This window comes from Rhinatrema bivittatum, chromosome 3 (genome assembly GCF_901001135.1).
Source record: "Rhinatrema bivittatum chromosome 3, aRhiBiv1.1, whole genome shotgun sequence".
Lineage (NCBI taxonomy): Eukaryota > Metazoa > Chordata > Amphibia > Gymnophiona > Rhinatrematidae > Rhinatrema > Rhinatrema bivittatum.
The window spans coordinates 481,892,969-481,914,053 of NC_042617.1; the positions used below are offsets into that span (position 1 = coordinate 481,892,969).

The 21,085-nt window shown below is 41.1% G+C and overlaps 1 protein-coding gene across 6 annotated transcripts in view; it reads left to right on the forward strand.

The window, feature by feature from the left end:
- FAM228B (family with sequence similarity 228 member B) overlaps positions 1 to 12,077 on the forward strand; it is a 278,191-nt gene extending 266,114 nt beyond the window's left edge. For all 6 annotated transcript variants that reach the window (XM_029596027.1, XM_029596026.1, XM_029596029.1 and 3 more), the window contains exon 9: positions 9,856 to 12,077. In XM_029596027.1, coding sequence (XP_029451887.1) covers positions 9,856 to 10,039 — 184 coding nt within the window. In that variant the 3' untranslated portion in view covers positions 10,040 to 12,077. The remainder of the gene's footprint in view (positions 1 to 9,855) is intronic.
- The last annotated feature ends 9,008 nt before the right edge of the window (positions 12,078 to 21,085 follow it).

A 21,085-nucleotide genomic window follows, 5' to 3' on the forward strand; every position in this document is an offset into this window, starting at 1 on the left:
TGTGTCATTCTTAACAATAAAATTATACCTGGCCTTTATTTTTTATTTCTGCCATGGATTGTAATAAGTAGTGTATCTATCAGGTGTGACACAATAGGAAAAAGGTTGAGAACCACCGAGGTAAAAGAAAGAAGCATTTTCCATATAAAGACAATTTCAAGGACAAGGGATCTTCATATAAAACGAAGGAATGTGAAAAAGTACACTTTTGCTGAAATGCATGGTGTACACCTTCAACAGACTTTCAGTGGAGGTTATAGGAGCCAAAACAGTCACGGAATTCAAACATACATGGAACAGACACTTAGGCTTGTAGAATCAGTTAATGACACCTGTAAACAAGTATAGAGTTCTGAAGATAGCCAAGTAACCAGCCATGAGAAGATTGGACTACAAAATAGCAAAGCCTTCCAAGTGCAATGACTGTTTGAAAGGCAAGTCATCTTGTTAGCTATTTCCAAAACAACCACTGAGAGGCGATGAGGATGACCGTGTTGATCCACATACAGTATGATCTGATGGGACCACACAACATGCAGAGCTGGGGGGTGACGTGAGATACGTTCTCAGAATTATCAACAAAGTTACAAAATATGTACGTGTTCTTCCTATGGGACATAATCGGTGTGCTGAGAAAGTTCAAGACAGGGTGGTGGTGGCCAGGTACTTGTAATGAGCTCGGTATCTGTGGGCCATTAGTGCTGTGGTGTGGTTAGCGCAGCCTAGCGGGCGGGTTCGTTAGGCCCACACCAACAGCTGGCAGATTCACCCTGCAGCGGGACAAACTGAAGTTTCAACTATACCAGCCGCCTCCTCTGCAGATTGAGTCCTTGGGTTCTGGTGGCTGGCAGGACTTAGGTGGTTCCCTGGGGCAGTCAGACCAATGAGAGTCTGAAGGCAGACCGAGATCAGGGCTGGTGGTAAGCAGGCGATACCAGAGACAGGCCCGAGGTCGGAGCTGGCAACAGACAGGAGATACTGGAGACAGGCCAAAGGTCAGGGCAGGCAGCAGGCAAGGCGTAGTCAGATCCAAGCAAGAGGTCAGGTCCAGGCAGCAGTCAAGAGTGGTCAAGGTCCAGACTGAGGTCAGAAAACAGGAGTCAAGCCAAGGAAGACAAGGAGAGACAAGACAAAGACAAGGACCAAAATGAAGGTTAGGACAATGATTAGAATACAGATGGGCAAGGTGGACACGGATCAGGCAAGGCAGACCAGAACTCCAGGAACAAGGCAGGAAAATGGGGAAGGGCAGGAAAATTGGAACACAGGAACAAGAACAGGAATATTGGAGCAAAGCAACATGCACTGAGGCACAAGGCACATCAGAAGACCTGTTGATGAGGCATTTATTGCTTCTCAGAAGGAGCCTTTTGAAGAGAGGGAGCCATTAGTCATCTGTGGGCACTGCAGCAGAGTTGCTGCCGCTGACCCTTTAAGAGTTGGGCCGTCAGGCATGCGTGCACCTAAGGGAAGTCATAGGAAGAGGCAGCTGGTAGAGTCTCATGCTGCACTGAGTGGTGTTTGTGGATTAAGGCAGTGTCCCAGCTGTGAGCCGTCAATCATAACAATAATATCTGGTAATTCTGTCAGGATTTAGGAACCTGGATGCTTGGGGAGTGGCCTCTGTAGTTTTGGTAATTGTTTAGATTATTGAAAAAGCTTAGTAATAAGATATAGAGATAGGGGATGCAAGTTGGAATAGGTCTGGGAGCTTGTTTGTTAGTCTACCAGGATTGTAGAGAAGCAATGGGGTAACCTGCATAGGCACAGAGTGATGTTTGCAACTTAAACAGCAGTGGTACAACTGCATTGGGCTTCCAAGATGACTGAGGTACAGTGTATGGATGGACCATGGTTTAAACCCAAACATCATTGAGCATGAGAAGCCAGATATTTTGGATAACAGCTTCACTAATTTTGGTGGCTGTGTAGATTACAAAACTTGATAAAACAGAAAAGGGAGCTTGGGAGTTGAATTAAGTATTGATCTTGTAGGAATTAGGAATACAATGCAAGGTCTGAAATGGCCTACCAGTGGAGGTGGACAGCATTGTATCAGTTTTTGATCAGGCTTGGGACCACTATGGAGGCTAGTTGTAGGAAAAGAGTTAAGAGATCAGTTAAGACATGCGGTGGCAGGAGCTGGTGTTGGTTTGTGTATGGAAAATTATTTGCCAATCTACCAAACATGGTAGAAAACCAGAGAAGAGTTATCTCAGTTGGGCACAAGAGATGAACCAATTTGTCTTTATCTGTTGTCATGGATTCTGTTACTATGTAATGGATACAAGAGGCTGAAAGGTAAACTTGTATGAAACCCCCCTCCCCACCTTGCAGAGAAGATATTCAGTGACCTGAAGAATCCTCCTTAGATAGAGTCAGTGTTCTGGAAAGGTGGTGACTTCTAATGAAGAGTGAAGCAGATGAACCCAACTCGTATTATGAAATTATCAAGACTCTTGATGTAGTACATTTGCTTAAAGAAATGATAGACACAATGGATGAACACAGCATGTGGAAACTTGCAGTATTGCCTAATGGTACAATCCTCATCAAATGCAAATGGTTTCTATGAAAGAAGACCCGTGCAGCAGGCAAAGTTGTACAACGCAAGCCATGCATGGTAGCCAAGAGATTTTTTTTTTATTCTCTATTTATAATTTTACAGAATGATTACAATCAAATAATGACTTTAGGAAAAATAGAGCTAGTATACAAGAAAAATAAGAAAGCAAAACATTTACCTTGCATTCAATACAGTATGCAAGCTACATTTTAGTCCACAATAAAGGGAGTATACAGAGAAAAAAGAATATAGCACTAAATACCCAGAAAATCAATTTAAGGGTTTTCAGAACCTTCATCATGCCCTGCGGTATCCAAATTCAGAAGAGCTTGATTAACAAAAAGAATCCAATTGCCAAGGAACATAAACATTTATTTCCTTTATAGTTCACCAAACACTTGAATGGAAATTTTAATTAGAAAGTTTCTCCAATGGCAACTACTCTCTGCTTATAACTTAAAAAGGGCTTTCGCCTCTGTTGGGTTTCCTTCATAACGTCAGGCAAAATAAAAATCTGATGACCAAGAAAGGACCTATCTCTAAGACGAAAACTTTCTTCAAAAAAAAGGAACTGTTCCATCCCCTTCTCTTTACCTTGTACAATTTCACCCTGTCTGTTTTTTGAGATGGTACAACCAGAACAGCACAAAATATTCAAGGTGCAGTTGCACCATAGATTTATAGAAAGGCATTATGAAGTGCTCTATTGTATTCTCCATTCCTTTCTGAATGGATTCCAAGATCCTTTTCGTGGGTGGTTACCTCTAATGCAGAACCTAACATTGTGAACCTGTGATTGGGATTATTTTTCCTGTGTGCCTCACTTTGTACTTGTCCACATTAAATTTCATCTGCCATTTAGATGCTCAATAATTCATTGTTATGTTTCTGCTGTCCTCCATAGACAAGCAAGATAAATCAGCTACAGAAGTGGACAATGTCATCCAAGACTCTGGAAAAGTCTAGAAGGATTTTCTGGGCATGCGTAGGAATTCCCATGCATCTGTGCAGACCCCTCGTTTTATTTTTATCTTACAACACTGAATGTAGTTTCTTCCACATGATACACATTTCAACATGTTTTTTCTTTGTATTTTTGGGCCTTCTCAGCCACTCCTAGCCAGGGTAGAACTCTTAGATTTACTGGCATTGTATAAATTTTGTTCTGTTTTTTTTCATCATTAATTGGTTGATCCCTAAGAATGTTTTACTCTTCCTGCGGCCTGTTTTTAGTAACCTCAGCCAGTTCCCTTTTTACAAACATTTCCTATTTTAAATTTGCTTAGGCTATTTTTTTCATATAGAAACATAGAAACATAGAAATGACGGCAGAAGAAGACCAAACGGCCCATCCAGTCTGCCCAGCAAGCCACGCAGTTTATCCATTTTCCCCCCCCCCTTTTTCTCCCTCCCACCCGTCACTATTGGCTTCCAGCACCCTCCGGCCCCAACTCCCTTCCACCCCTCCACCAATGCAGAGAGCAGCGCCGTATCCGCATCCCAGTGAACATCCAGCTCAATCAGGGGTAGCAACCGCCACAACAAGCAGGCCACACCCCTGCCCCATACTCTTACCCACCCCTGCTTTGTTTGTTTGTTTTTGTTGGGTTTTTTTGGAGATGGCAGCCCTCCGTGAAGGTGGATCTTCAAACACTGCTCCTTTATTGTAAACTCAGGATGTCCCCAATGGATTGTTATGAGGTGTGTATGCACTGTTTGGGGCCAGGACATGTATGGTTGTGTATGGTAGCTGTAGCATAGTAACAATATGCCCAGTTGAGTTTCTTACACTTTAGCTAGACGAGCATATAAATTCCCATATACAATCCGACCAGGGACAGTTCTATAATGAGGCAGGGTGAGAGGGCCACTTTAGGCAGAAAACTTTTAGGAGCGCCAGCAAGCATCTCCAAAAAAAACACCCTGCAGTGGTTGTCTTACTTTATATTTGGAATGCTATGCCAGCGGGGTTCCCATGCCCACTGGAAGGAAAACTGTGGCTCCATAGGATGAAGGGCTGGCGGGGTTCCCATTCCCCGCCAACAACGGATGGATCTTGTGGGCGCTACTGATGATGTGCTGGCTGAGTTCCCACTCCCCACCAGCAATGGGGTTCTGCCAGCAATGAAAGGACCCCCTCAGGTATAATGAGATGAAGTGAAGGTGGACTTCCCAACTCCTTGCCAGCAGGAAGACAGCCAAGTGGTGGACCTTATCCCGGCGAGGCAGTGACCAAAGAAGAGAGGACGAGGCTGTGTGTGTGTGTGTGTGTGATAGAGAACGAGCCTATGTGTACGACTGAGGCAGCTTGCTTGTGTGTGTGTCTATGAGAGAGCTTATATGTGTGTGTGTGAGAGAGGATAAAGTTTGTACACTCCCTCTCCCACAATCCACGATTGTCTTAGGGTGACTAAAATATCAAATGATCCCATGGATGGAGAGTGGGTAATGTTTTTTCTTATCAGTTTTAATTGTTGGATGTTATTTATTGTGTCTGTTTTGAAATATTTTATTGGGTTTATGAAAATTGTAAAACTTTTATGAATTTAATTATTGAATGCTGTTCTGTTCATCAGCTGTTTTTGAAGTAATTCTTTATTCTATAGTTTTACCATTATGATTGATGTATTATATTTCGTGATTTTATTATTGTTTTATGAGGTTTGTTTTGTTTTTCCATTGTTGCACTGCATACAGCCTGGCTTCTTGTGGCTTCCAGTTCAGTTTTTATCTGCATGTTTTTATTTTTATTTTACAGTGTTTTTTCTGTTTGTGGTGAGGATCCATCTATGTTCTGCATGTGACTAAAGTGACGTATTTTACTGGCATGTAGTTTCTGTGTAGGGATCTATAACAAACTGGCTTGTTCTGTTTTCCTAATAGAAGGTGTAATGATGTTTTAGGGCCTGGTGTAATATTTGCAGGGTTGCCTTTTCATAGGTAGTACCATTACCTTTTGAGTGTTGGCATTTAGTGCTTTTTTGGTATGGAAGTTTTACTATATTGTAATTGTAATTTAGTTTAAATGTGGCTCAAATGCACTTTACAATAGGCCTAATATCATATGGGTTCAAAGTGTCTTTTTTGTTGTGTTTCCTGGTTGGCAACATAGCAGCGCATGTAAAAATAATATACATGTTGTACTATTTTTGCCTCAGAAGACTATGAACATCCTTTTTCATTTAAAATTTGTTGTTATAAATGCACAATTTTTAATTATGTATGGTGAAGGCTGGGAGGAAGGGGGCGCAAGGCAGTAAAGTTTGCATAGGGTGCCTAATACCCTTGCACCAATCTGGAGATGCACCACACTCAGGGGACAAATGCTGGGGAGTCATAGGGTTCCTGGGAGTGTATAACAGGGTTGCCATCTTCCTAGAAACAATTATCACTATCCGTCAGTCCTCTGGGAACTCTGATCCCTGCTTTCTCCCTTCTGTAGCATTTCAAATTGTTCAAGCCCCCCCCCCCCCAGCCCTCTCAATTATTTTGCCCTGTGCTGTAACTTGGAGGGGGTGGGGGGAATGCTCTCTCACCACCTCGCCTTGAGTTGCTCCTGAACCTGTCACCAGCTCCCTCCCTTCACATCTTCTCTTTTATCTGATTTCTCAACATTTTTCCCATCACCGCCCTCCATAGCCATCGTAAACATGCCCAAACTTCATTAAAAATGCTGTCCACCGCTTCAGCTGGTAGATTAGTACAGGCTTTTTCTTCAACTTGTCTGCTTATAAGACCAATAATCAATCCAGATCAAAGCCCCTTCCATGTCTTATTATTACTATGTTTTGTAATAATTCACACAGCCTCCAAATTAATGAGGCTGTTGTCAAAAAAAAAATCTAGCCTCCTCATGCTCATTGAGGTTTGGGTTTAAACCAAGGTTATACCTGCCTTTTGTAGCACTGCTGTTAGGGTTATAATCACCACTTCATGCAGGCTATCCACATGTCTTCCTGGAAGCCTGATGCAGTCATGCCATTGCTGTTGGTTTTGACCTCTACTCTGTCCAGATTACTCCAGTGTACTTAAAACAATTTTGAAAAGGAGTGTTATACCATATGACATTCCAGAACATTGAACTGTAGAGCCAGGTGATGTTTCACATTTAAAACAATTTGGAGATTGCAACCCTTTTACTTCATCATCTTGCATTGCATTTCCTTGAACTTTGTAGCAATAGAATAACTTTTCATTTGATGCAAAAATCCTCTTAGCTTGTTAAATAGAAATAACTAAACTATTTTGTCATTTGGTGCCAAGTGGTAACATTTGAGCCAAACTTCCATATAGCAATTTAAAGCAAGCTAAAATAAGTGTTACTTTTCTTTCCTATTTCCATAATTCCTAATTCTAAAGGGTTAAACAAGTTGTGTATAACATCTGGTTTGCATATGTGTAAAAAAAGTTGACATTGTTCTTGCAACTGTTAAAATGATTTTATTTTGAAATATACATTATCAACCAAATTTGCAATAATATTGCTCCCTTCTGTCTCCATTACTGGAACTATGTACTACTTACATTCCTCAACAGAAGAAGAAATAAAGACTATTGCATTCTTTCCTTCCCCATCTTACACAATCTCCTCCGAACTGTCCTTCCAGCTTTAAGCACTGTGAGGTCAATATTCAAAGTGCGTTCATCGCTATTTATTTATTTATTTATTTATTTCTTTTATATACCGACGTTCGATCGAGATATCACATCGGTTTCCAGATAACTAAAAGAATAGGGTAGTAACAGCCCTATTTTACATTATAACATTGTAATAAATATAATAAATTATAACATTGTAATAAAATATAACGAATTGTAACAGAAATAACAGGATTACATGGAACATTTGATATAGTATATAACATATGTACATAAATGACTTGTTGATGAGGATATTTTAAGGTTAAGGTTGGCAAGGAGGGTTGAAAGGGGGGAGGGGGGGGATAGGTGGGAGGAAGGTGGTGCAAGGGAGGGATGATGGTGGTGCGAGATGCTTGTGTAGGGGGCGTGGTGTGTTGCAGTTGCATTTGGGCAGGTTACGTGTCAGGTGGGAAAGCTTTTAGGAACAGCCATGTTTTGAGGTGTTTTTGAAGACTTGCAATGAAGGTTCATTTCTGAGACAGGTGGGGAGGGAGTTCCATAAGGTGGGGCCCGCTATTGTTATGGCTCGTTTGCGGGTGACGTTGAGGTGTGCAGATTTGAGATTGGGTACGGCTAGGAGGCCAGTGTTGGTGGATCTGAGAGTTCTTTGAGTAGGGTAAGGTTGTATTCCGTTGTTTAGCCAGTTCATATTGTTGTTGTTTATTTTTTTGTGCGTGAGGGTTTTATACTGGATTCTTTGTGTAATGGGTAGCCAGTGGAGTTCTTTGAGAGTGGGTGTGATGTGGGAGGATTTTTTGTTGTTAGAGATGATTCTGGCGGCAGCGTTCTGTAGCACTTGGAGGGGTTTGATGTGGGTTTCTGGTAGGCCAAGGAGGAGGGAGTTGCAGTAGTCAAGTTTTGTGAAGATAATTGATTGAAGGACTAAGTGGGACTTATGCGGTTAAGTAGTGGCCACTGAATATGCGTCCATGTACCAGTCCCTTGTACGGCTAAAAAGTTAATTGCATAAGTTTTGGGCAGGCAGTGGACAGATCAGGATGGAGCAAGTTAGCTATGGCTAAACTTAGATGTGTCTTAGATCAGGTTTAACCGTAGCCAGCTAGACTTTTCTAGCTAAGAGCTCAGTTATACGTGTATATTCAGTGGCATGACCGTATCGCTGAGCATACATCATTATCATTATCTAGTTTTCTACTGTTATAATCTTCCGTTGTAAGCCTCTGTATTAATTTTATGATATCTTACTTATGCCTCTATTCCTTTCTTTTATGCAAATTACTTTTGCATCTCCCAGTTTGCTGCTCCCTGTTTTTTGTAACTGATTTCTCTATGTTATTCTCCCTTGTTTCGATGTAAACCGGCATGATGTCCCTGACGAATGTCGGTAAAGGAAAGCCTTAAATAAAATAAATAAATAAATCTTAACCAGATAAGTTGTAACTGGCAAAGTTACCTTTCCGGCCAGTTTTGAATATTGACCCCTGTATTATTAAAAATGTGCCTGCAAATTTTAGACGTTTTTGCATGCAAAGTCCAGGCTTGCATATAAGATTTCAGGCTTCCCTTTTCTACTGACATGACACTTTCTTTCTCATGTCTTGTCAATCAATCATACTAGTGCCTCATTTGATAGGCCAAGTTATATAAATGAATATCTGGAAAAGTAACACCGGCCTTAGAAAGAAAAAGTGTTGCCAAGTGAATTCTAATACATCCTCATTCCATAGGAATTTTTGGATTTTTTTCTTGAAGGCTTTTAAATCTTTTGCTGGGGTTCAATAAGTAGTAACATTTATAACAGGTACAATATATTTGGCAAGATGATAATTGTAAATAGAGCATATTTTCCCATAAGAATAATGCAGACCCCCCCTCCCCCCGCTTACATTTTATCATACACTTTACAAAACAGATAATGGAATATTATACAAAATTGTTTTGTCTTGTGTTAAAAGCACACCTTTTTATTTTATACTATGATTTATCCATGTAAATGGAAACCTTGCTATTTATATTGGATTACTGGACTAAGAGCTAGTGGTGATGACTTTTTAAAGTTTATTCTTAACCTTACAAACTCATCAGACCTACTTATCAATCTTATTATTTCACTCAGGTCTTAATTCAGGTTTTCTCATCAATCAGAAAGGAACTGTAGCTAGTATAACTTTGATCTTCTTTCACCCCTTGGAAGAATTGGGGACATGTACCAGAAAGATAATTCCATCTGTTTGAATTGTTTTTGTTCCCATACTGCTTTAAAGATTGCTATCCTAAGGAGCCATTTTCAGACTGACCACACATGTGCAAAGTCTAGGAGTAGTTTTTTACCTGCAGACTTTGCATTCCTTTTCAAAGTGCATGCTTTCACTTGGAAAATTTCCTAAGGAAAAATACCCCCATGCATGTACACCTGTCAGTTTGTGCAGATCATTTTTCTGACTAAAACTGGACACATATTTTTGAAAATGCAAATGCGGATGGTTCCACAGCCTGTCCCCAAGCCTCCCCTGCTGCAGGTGAACATATGCTCTTAGTGGCATTTTTACCTGCGTATAAAGATAGGAAAATTTCCAAAAAGACTGTCTGTGGGTAAAGCACTGTTTTAACTTGCAGAAGTGGCTTTGAAATGTGCCCTCCCTACCGTAGGGTCAAATCATAAATCTGTGATCTTCTTTATGTTTAAGGAGAAAAATACGAAGAAACGTCAACGCCGGCATTCTGGATTTTAAGGCCTGGGCAGAAAGCAGATGTACACCAGAACTATTCAGCAAAGAAATGCACCTCCGTCACAAAAGAAAATTCCTAAATTATTCATTGCACTATACACCAGCTGTTAAGCAAGTGCAAGCCAACCTTACTGAAGTATAATCTTCATTCTGTTTTTTTAAATTGCTTCTTAGGATTGTCACATAGTTTTGGCTTGTAACTTGCTAGTAGACATATTGGTTCTAGAAAAAGCAATGATACATAATGCAGGCGGTCATTTTATGTGGGTATTGTAGCCATGTTCAGCTCTAGGCCTGTGATGTCCCTCCCTGGTCACAGCTACTTCATAGTTGTGGTCAGAGGGCGTAGGTACCTGGCACTGACCTGTGTACTTTTGTCCCACCTCTTCTCTTAGAAGTGGCAGCATGGCAATGCAACCTGAGGGCAGCCTCCTGCCTAAGAATGGTTGGAAAAAAAAATACATTTTTTTCTTTTTGCCAGCAGTTTTATGAATATGCCACAATGTTTGCAAAAAAAAACATTTCCCATAGATGTCAGTAGGAGAATTTCTGCTCAGAAAAGGAAAAAAAGCAAAATTCACCCAGAAAAGAGGATTGTGAACATGCCAGAAGTTGTTTTTGTTTGTTTTGGGTTTTTTTTGCTAGTTTAATAAAAATTGTCACTTTACAGTTTATGGCAAAAAAGAAAAATCTCAAAAGCAGATATTTTTCCAAATTTTTCTGCAACAACAAAAATGTAGTTGCAGCTTGGTTGCTTTCACTGTGAATTTTTTCCCTCCATGTCTGTGCTAATGGAGCAGCAGTATATTCTTAATTGTCCTCCTGTAGGCAAAACCACTGTCTCCATTTTGCTCCATAATGCTGCTGCCTCCTGATTTACATTGCAAATGTTTCTAATGAGAAAGTTGCATTATGATATAACTGCAGCAGCATGGAAGATGGGAACCATGAGAAAGCATTTAGTATAAACAATTTTTCCTAAGTTTCTCGGCATATGATTTTCTAGCAGGGACAGGATCTAGCTCTGCCATTAGAGCAAGATCTCAGTATTCTGTCTTACAGCAACACTTCAGTGTAATTGACTGCAAAGTTGGTTTTGTTGTAATGTTTCCCTTTAAGAGGACATTGCTATTTTATGCAGTTATTGCACTATAGTCCCCAAGGAGGAGAAACAACTAAAAAAAAAAAAAAAGAGGAAAGTAAATGCCAAGAACTGTCAGTATAATCCCTGATGGCCTGCTGGGCCCTAGCAAAGAAATCTACACTGTCAAACTGCTCCTTGATAGGGTCTTGTAGGTGGCTGTATACTTCCAGAAGAAACCCTGCAATCTGAAAAGGCAATGTTTTCTCCTTAGGGTGTATGAGTGCTATAAAACAGCACTATAGACACCAATGCTTCCTAACCCTCTCTTAGAGGCACACCCAGCCAGTGAAGTTTTCAGGATAGCCACAATGAATATGCATGTTAGATTGTGTATGCAGATCTATCTCATGTATATCTATGACAGATATCCCGAAAAACCTGACTGGCTAGGTGTGCCTCCAGGAGGGGGTTGGGAAACACTGCTATATACTCACCGGGAAGTACTTCAGTAGCTCCAGCTTTTCAGCTGGTGAGGTTGAAGTACTGCTTTAATGATTTTGAGGTGTTCCTTTTTAATATATTTCCTTTTCCAATCATATTTACAAATATTTAGAATGTCTACCATTGTAAACGGTCTGTTGATCACATGATGTTATTGTATGTGCAAGCTTGTAATTCTATAGCATTAAGTGCTTGTACTTCTCACTTTCCTCTGTCAGTTATAGCCCTTACAAAATAAGTTTTGTCTTTCCCTTACCACCCCCCCCCCCCCAACTTAGGAGTTTCCTGCTTATCTTCTTTAAATCTAACATAATAGAGAGTAACCTTTTTCTAATTGTTGAGAATTTAGCTGAAATATTTTTCAAGTGGAAAAAAACTACCAATCTTGCATTGCTTGGACCCATTATGATCAGGCGGTGCTTAGCCTTTTTTCCTTTTAAGAATGTAATGCACTGTTGAACACTGCAGCTAAAAATGTAAGAACTGAAATGTATTCCATTCCACTCTCATATGTTTTGCAACAAAACCTTACTATTGTAAATTATGCAATGCAAACACATAAAATACCAACTGCTGATGGCTTTTGACTTTTAAACATGGTTTCCTGTCTTTTTTTATGGTCTCTTCTGCCCCTTCTTTAACACTGCTGTGCACACCTTCCTGTATTTTCCCCGTTTTCTCCCACATTCACTGCTCCACTTGCGCTGTTTGCGTTGGTTTGTTGAGAAGGCGTTTGTTGCATCAGCTGCACATGGTCGATGAAAGAGTGCAGACAATTGAACAACTTCTGGGACGAGATTGTGATGGCAAAGAGAAGGTTACTTTGTTCATATAGATTTATATACAGTACATTAATTTCTGTTTGCAGTTTTTTTTTTCTCTCCCACAGGTCTCCCAGCGCTCCTGACACCCCCTCGGTATTCGGGCCGTGCTCTGCCCCCTCGGCGATGCAACTGACGTCATCAGAAACGTGCCAGAATCCCGGGGGGGGACGGGGACCTGCTCTCCTGCCTCCCGATCCACCTGAGGCTTCTACTAATCACTGTTTGCTTTCCCTTCTCCTGTTTGCAGTTTTTTTTTCTCTTCCACAGGTCTCCCAGCACTCCTGACATCCCCTCGGTGTTCGGGCCATGCTCCGCCCCCTCGGCAACGCGACTGACATCAGAAGCCCGCCGAGGATAAAAAGCATGCCAGAATCCTGAGGTGCCGCGCCCCAAAGGGGCACGTCAAAGGGACATGCCCCTTTGTATGCCTCTCGTGCACCCCGAGACAATATTAATGGCTGAAAAACACTGCTCGCGAAACTCCGAAACCATGCCAATGAACAAAAATTCAACATTCCCCATACAAGTATGCACAGGAAAGGGTAAGTATGGAAATAACACAATGAGAAAACAATGCAAAAACCACTATATTAAAAAAGAAATTAGCAATCCAAATACAAATAACCTAATTCCAATAAAGCAAACCAACAGTACCAAATTAAACAGCCTACTAATGATCATCTTCCTGCTAGTTAACGCACAATCAGTGACAAAAAAATTTCCCATCATCACAGACCTGCTATACGACATAAAACCTAACTTTATAACAACAACTGAATCATGGCTAAAGAAATTAGATGTAGTCTTAAAAAATCAGCTACCTAACAAATACTACGAGGTCTTCTCAATCCCTAGAATAAATAAAAATGGGAGTGGATTAATATTAATCATTGAAAAGAAATACAAAACTAAACTGCTCGCAATCACGACACCAGCAAATCATGAAATTGCCATTTTCGACACTGACCATTTACAAATCTGTTTGATCTACTGCCCACCCAGCCTCCTCGAGCTAAACATCTCCCCACTAATAGAATTTTTTACAACACATCTAAACCGACCATAATATTAGGCGACTTTAATCTTCACATGGACGTTCACCCCCTATCAAATTCCTGTCAAACGTTAATTGACATAATGACTGCACTAGGTTTCAAACTTATCACAGACAAATCTACTCACAAAACAGGCCACTGATTAGACCTGACATTCATAAACAGTAATCTTCTAGAAAACATAAAAACTGAATACACTCAAATCCCATGGTCAGATCACTTCCTCATCAGTTCTCAGATCAAACACACAGGCCCAACAAAAAAACAAAGCATTGAACCAGCTGAATTTATATACCGCCCACCCTTTAACACAGAAACTCTAAAAGACAAATTACAAGATGAACTAACACATGTTAACTTCTCAAATAGCCATACCACAACATCCGATTGGATAAACAGAACCATGAATTTGGCAAATGTAATAAACCCACAAAAAAAGGTCCACATTAAAGAACCAAATCAGAAAAATCCATGGTATATCGAGCAAATCAAAGAAGTAAAACAGATCCTTAGAAAAAAAGAAAAAGAATGGAAAAAGACCAAAATAACTGAAAATTTAACAAAATACAGAAAACAACTGGCCTGCTACAAAAAAATAACTCTTGAATCTAAAAAGAAATATTTCAGCTCAAAAATAGAAAAGTTTGCAAATAATGCTAGAACCCTGTTTAACATAATTAACAACCTCACCAGTGACAATACAAACAATCAACAGACCCTAATAGAGAATCAATGCAATGAAGTAGCTCAATTCTTTAAAGATAACATTGAAAACTTAAGAACAAAAATCCCTAACACAACCAAATGAGATTAAAATGCCCACAAGAGACGTCAACATATGGTCAGAATTTGAAGAGATATCACACAACGAAGTCGAGAACATGATAAAAAAACTGAACCCAGCTCCTCACTCAATTGACACCATACCCATAATGGAATTTAAAAAACTAGCTAACATAGTAGCTCCAACTTTAACTAAAATCATCAGCCTTTCCCTTAATGAAGGATCAATGCCAGGTACCCTGAAAGGAGCCATAATCAAACCGATCATTAAGAAAAAGAACCTAGACCCTCTAAATCTGAGTAACTATAGACCAGTTTTCAACCTACCACTAATAGCCAAACTAATTGAAAAAACAGTTCAAAAACAATTATCAAACCACTTAGAAAGCAATAACATATTATATCCTGCACAGCATGGATTCTGCAAACATTACAGTACTGAGACACTTCTACTAGCCCTATCAGACAATATCTTAAGAGGCTTTGATACAGGAACACATTACATTCTGGTATTACTGGATCTCTCTGCAGCTTTTGACACTGTAAACCACAAAATACTAATCAATAGACTAATAGAAATAGGAAATAACAAAACAATAAACTGGTTCGAGTCATACTTAAGTAATAGATGTTTCCAAGTACAAATCAAAAACTCACTATCAGACAAAATCAAACTACAAACTGGAGTCCCGCAGGGTTCAGCCCTGTCCGCAACACTATTCAATATTTACCTCCTCCCAGTATGTCACCTACTCGCAGGACTTGGAATAATACATTACATATATGCAGACGATATACAACTACTGTTACCCATCGTAAACAATATTGAGGAAACAATGAACCTAGCCAATATGTATCTTGAAATAATCAAACAACTCCTAAATCAAATGGAACTCATAATAAACATTGATAAAACTGAATTCTTACACCTAGAACGAAAAAAATATACACCCTATACAACCTACAATTGCAATAAAAAATAATCTAACCATAGAGTTGGCAACAAAAGTACGAAATCTAGGGGTAATAATTGACCCAGAGCTAAACATGAAACAACACATTTCACAGAAATTAAAAGAAGGTTATGCCAAATTAATGGTACTCAGAAGACTAAAACCCCTGCTAACGCTAAACAATTTTCGCACAGTGCTACAGGCAATGATATTCGCGAGCACAGACTACTGTAACTCTCTGCTATTAGGGCTACCTCAAGTTACCATTAGACCACTCCAAATATTGCAAAATTCTGCAGCTAGAATTTTGACAGGCAACAAGAAAAGAGACCACATCACAGGAACACTTGCAGAACTACACTGGCTTCCAATCGAACAAAGAATACAATACAAGGCACTGTGTATAATTCACAAACTAATCCATGATGAAAAGGCTGACTGGCTTAACACTGCACTGCACGTACATGTTCCACACAGAAACCTGAGATCTGCTAATAAGGCCCTACTAACTGGTCCCTCTGTTAAATCAGCACGCCTCACTCAAGTAAGGGAGAGAGCACTCTCACTGGCTGGACCTGTAATATGGAACTCCATGCCACTTCAAATAAGGCTGCAAACAAATTCGAAACTATTTAAAACTAAGTTGAAAACATGGCTTTTTAAACAAGCTTTCTTGAAAAACAAAGAGAAGGAGGAAAACAGTCGATAGATAAGGACGCACCGAGCAATCAGCTTTTTTCCCTTATATCTCCCAATACATATTAACATAGATTTGAACCGCGTCACAGTTTACTAACCGACTTTTAACCTTTATTCAACACATAGTCGCTATTATTAAAATATGTTACCGTTCTATGTTGGCACATGTTTAATTTGTAATCTATACCAATTATATTATTTTCTTATTGTGCCTATCTGTAAACCGTTGTGATGGTGAATTAACTTAATGACGGAATAGAAGAGTTTTTAAATAAATAAATAAATAAGATTCCCTTTACCTCTTTTCACTTTCTCCATTTTCAAAGAAAAGAAAAAAGGGTATGATCTTGATTCAACTGAATTATGGTTTATAGATTTATGTCTTTCCTTGAACTAATTCCTCTATCACCCAGCTTGTGCATCCGAAGGGAGAAAGCAAAGTTGCTTACCTGTAACATGTGTTCTCTGTGGACAATAGGATACATCAGCACAGAAGTGAGTGTCACTGAGTTGGAAAAGCTCTTTCAGTTTTTCTCTTCTCTGTTTTTCTGAGCATGTGCAGGTGTTCCTGCAAAGCCACCCACTGCACGAGTCTTCAGTCCTTAAAAGCAAGCTATTCTTCAATTGCAAAGGGAAGCATTGATACCAGCCGCACAATAAAAAGTACCCCTCCCACCAAGAAAACCATCAACTTCCTAAAACCTTGTAATACTGAAGACCTCATCGAAGCCCTCTCAGAAGAACTCCCCAAGTTAGACCTTACAGATGCCAACACCGCCATCTTCTCTTGGATTCAACTCACCAACACTGTGGCAGACAAAGTATGCCCCACACAATGTAAGGAAATCAATCCCGCTAATAACAAAAAGAAACCATGGTACACTCCTGAACTCAGAACCATGAAAACTGAACTCAGAAAATTTGAAAACAGATGGCACAAAGAACAACTCCCTGCCATACAATCAAAGTTTCGAACCTTACTCCACACCTATCGAAAAGCCACTGACAAAGCCAAAAAAGACTTCTACTCTCAAAGAATTCACCAGTTCCAATTCAACCCCCGAGCCCTCTGTCAATGCGTCTCCAGTCTTATTACTTCTCCCAACTCCCTTCCCGACAACAATGACCAATCCAAATGTGAAAAACTGGCCTTATTTTTCCACAATAAAATTGAAACCCTTATGTCACGCTTCACTCTCCCCCTTGTAACCACCAACCCCCTCACACCCACCAACACCCCCTCCACTAATTCCACGTATAACATGCTCTTGCCCAAATCCACTCAAACCACAAACACCACAGCTACACTTACTTCCTTCGAGAATACATCCCCTTTAGAAATAGAATCCACTCTCAAAAAAATCAAACCTGTAGTGCATCCCTCAGATACTATCCCTACTAAGACACTCCTCACCATCCCCAATATAATAGCAAAACCCATAGCCAACATTATTAACAAATTCATATCCCTTGGCTTGGTTCCAACGCAACTCAAACAGGCCATTATAAAACCTACTCTCAAAAAATCCAACCTTGATCCCTCTGAACCTGAACCTGCCAACTATCGCCAGGTCTCTAACCTCCCTTTCCTTTCTAAAATCCTGGAAAAAATCATCAACCGGCAGCTGACCGACTACCTTGATGAACATCACATTCTCTTCCCATCTCAATATGGGTTTCGCAGACTTCATAGCAATGAAACCCTCCTCATCTCCCTCTCTGAATGCATACTTAAAGCTCTGGACAAAGGGAAATCCTATATACTTGCTCTATTAGATATTTCATCCACATTTAACACAGTCAATCACAACACCCTCCTAAAGCACCTTAAAGAAATTGGCATCTCTGGTAATCCCCTCCTCTGGTTCCAATCATACCTTAATGACAGGCACTACAGTGTAAAAATCGGACACTGTGAATCAAAACCTATCAGACTGTCGCAAGGGGTGCCACAAGGCTCTTCACTTTCCTCCACACTATTCAACATTTACCTCCTCCCACTCTGTCAACTCCTCTCCAAACTTGGTCTCCCATACTTCATCTATGCTGATGATGTACAGATCCTCATTCCCATTACAGACTCACTTCCGAATGCCTTAAAAATTTGGAACTCAGCCCTCACCGACATTAACAAACCACTCTCAGACAACTTCCTGGCTCTTAACACCACCAAAACAGAGCTCCTCATTATCTCACCTCACAACATCTCCTTCCTCTCCCCATTACCCCACACACAATCCACTCCCTCCACCTACTCTCAACATGTACGCAGCCTCGGTGTAAATATTGATAACCATCTCAATCTAAAAAAGTTCATCTCCTCCACCATCAAAAATGGCTTTTTCAAACTTCACACTCTAAAAAGACTCAAACCCCTCCTACACCCCTACGACTTTCGCACAGTGCTCCAAGCCACTATCCTATCCAAGCTTGATTGTTGTAATGCTATCCTCCTAGGCCTCCCAAAAAATTCAATCCAACCCCTGCAGATGTTGCAAAACGCCGCCGCCTGCATACTCACCAACACCCATAGTCACGATCATATTACACCGGTTCTCCAGTTCCTACACTGGCTACCAATCTCCTCCAGGATAATATATAAAGCCCTCACACTCATACACAAATCCATACACAATCATAATATGCAATGGTTCTCTGAGCAATTCATCTTCTGCAATCTGAATAGAGCAACCAGAATGCAATATCAGGCAAAACTTCTTACACCATCACCCAAACTAACTAAACTTGTCTCCACCAGAGAACGCTCTCTCACCATTGCAGGAACAGCCCTATGGAACAAAATGCCCCCAAGTCTATGCCAGGAATTATGCCTCAGGAAATTCAAACAAAACCTCAAGATCTAGCTTTTCAAACAGGCATACTCTTGACTGACTCTCACCTTACCCCACTCTCTGGTGATCTCCCATGATTTCCAGTCACCATGACTCTTTTCCCCCCAACAAGACAACTTCCCTGACAATACCTGCTTCTAATCAATCACCCTCCTTCTCCTTTTCACAGCATTGCCTTTAACTCATTTTTGTTCTGTATTTATGGTCATCTTGCAGTCGTTTAGTTATTAAGTTTTATCCTGTTATTCCTCCCAATCCAAGAATTTATTTTTTATTCCTGATACCATTTATTATTTATTAGGGATGTGAATCGGGCTTCGGACGATTGAAAATATCGTCAATATTTTCAAAATCGTCAGAAATCAGGAGCTCCCACAAAACGATAGGAATGCCCCATGATATTTATCGTGGGGGTTCCCTTACCGTGTTGGGGGAGGGCGGGAAAACCTGCACACAAAAATAACCCCTAAACCCACCCCGACCCTTTAAAAGTAACCCCTTAGCTTCCCCCACCCTCCCGATCCCCCCCACAAACTTTTTACAGGTACCTGGTGGTCCAGTGGAGGTCCCGGGAGCAATCTCCCGCAATCTCCCACTCCGGGCTGTCCTCCCGCTCCCAGGACGTCGGCTGCCACTAATCAAAATGGCGCTGATGGCCCTTTGCCCTTACCATGTGACAGGGTATCCGTGCCATTGGCCGGATCCTGTCACATGGTAGGAGCACTGGATGGCCGGTGCCATCTTGTGCTCCTACCATGTGACAGGGGCTGACCAATGGCACCGGTAGCTCCTGTGACATAGTAAGGGCAAAGGCTATCGGCGCCATTTTGATTACTGGCAGCCGATGGCCCAAATGTAGGAGATCGCTCCCGGACCTCCGCTGGACCACCAGGGCTTTTGGCAAGTCTTGGGGGACCCTCCTGACCCCCACAAGACTTGCCAAAAGTCCAGCGGGGGTCCGTGAGCGACCTCCTGCACTCGGACCATCGGCTGCCAGTATTCAAAATGGCGCCGATAGCCTTTGCCCTTACTATGTCAGAGGGGCTATCGGTGCCATTGGTGAGCCCCTGTCACATGGTAGGAGCACAAGATGGCGCCGGCCATCCAGTACTCCTACCATGTGACAGGATCCGGCCAATGGCACGGATACCCTGTCACATGGTAAGGGCAAAGGGCCATCGGCGCCATTTTGATTAGTGGCAGCAGAGGGTCTGGGAGCGGGAGAATGGCCCAGAGCAGGAGATCGCTCCCGGGACCCCCACTGGACCACCAGGTACCTGTAAAAAGTTTTTTGGGAGGGTCAGGAGGGTGGGGGAAGCTAAGGGGTTACTTTTAAAGGGTCGGGGTGGGTTTTTTGTTTATCGGCTGGGGCGCAGCCGATAAACAATACAATACAATGGAATTTCATTGGTCATCTTTTGGACAAAGGCAGGGCATGACATTCCCAGAGGAAGAAGCACTCCTTGGAGACTATGGAGAGGGACCTGACGGGAGACCACTAGATGCTTCATCATCAGAATAGAATGATGAAGGGGAGAGGAGCAAGATGGCGGCACAAATGTGGACATATTTAAGCTGCTGTGCCTTTTTGTTTCTGCTTTACTTTTTACCTTGAAGATGCCATCTAAGCATAAGGAAAAGGTACAGGTTTTTTCCTCCGGAGCCCGCTTACCTTTCTGGCCAGCAGCAAATTACAGCCTACATTGTCCCAGATGACTAACGAGCAGGGGGTGGGGCAGACCCCGTTGTGAACCATGACAAAGGAGCGACCACTTCACCAGGGAAGGAGGTATCTCTCAGCCTCCTGGATCAATGTCTTCCTCCAGCTGAGAGATGCGATTCTCTGTGGACCATATCCACGGTGCTTCTGGATGACGTTACTGATGCAACTGAGATGGACGGAGTCTACACGATTACAGTGTCAGTGCAGCAGCTTCCTTCTTTGCTGCTGGAGGAAGAAGGATTATGTTGTTTCTAATTAGTGGTCATCATCTCCTGTATGGTATGCTGGAGACTATTTGATGCAGCCTGTTTCCCTTAGTGAGTTTCCTCCAATACCAGCAATGCCTGAGGTATTGATATTAGACTTTCACTGGTTGGTTTTGGGAAGACCATTAACATTTGTACTGTCAAGATTGACTCATCTGCTTAAACTTGAGCCTATGATGAAGAAGCATGTAGAACAAATTATGGATGTTAGTAAGAAGGTTCAAGCAGTGAAAGGTGATAAAGGATATTCAGAGATTTAACACTACTATGATAAAGCACTAGAATGCCCTTTCTAGCAGGATAGAAATATTAGAAAACCAGCCTAGGCATTTGAACTTTCTTTTGTTAAATTTTCCTAACATGATATGTGAATTGCTTTATATTACCTTAAAGAAATATTTCCTGGAGGTGTTTCATATTGAGTCAGATTAAATTACATCCATTAATA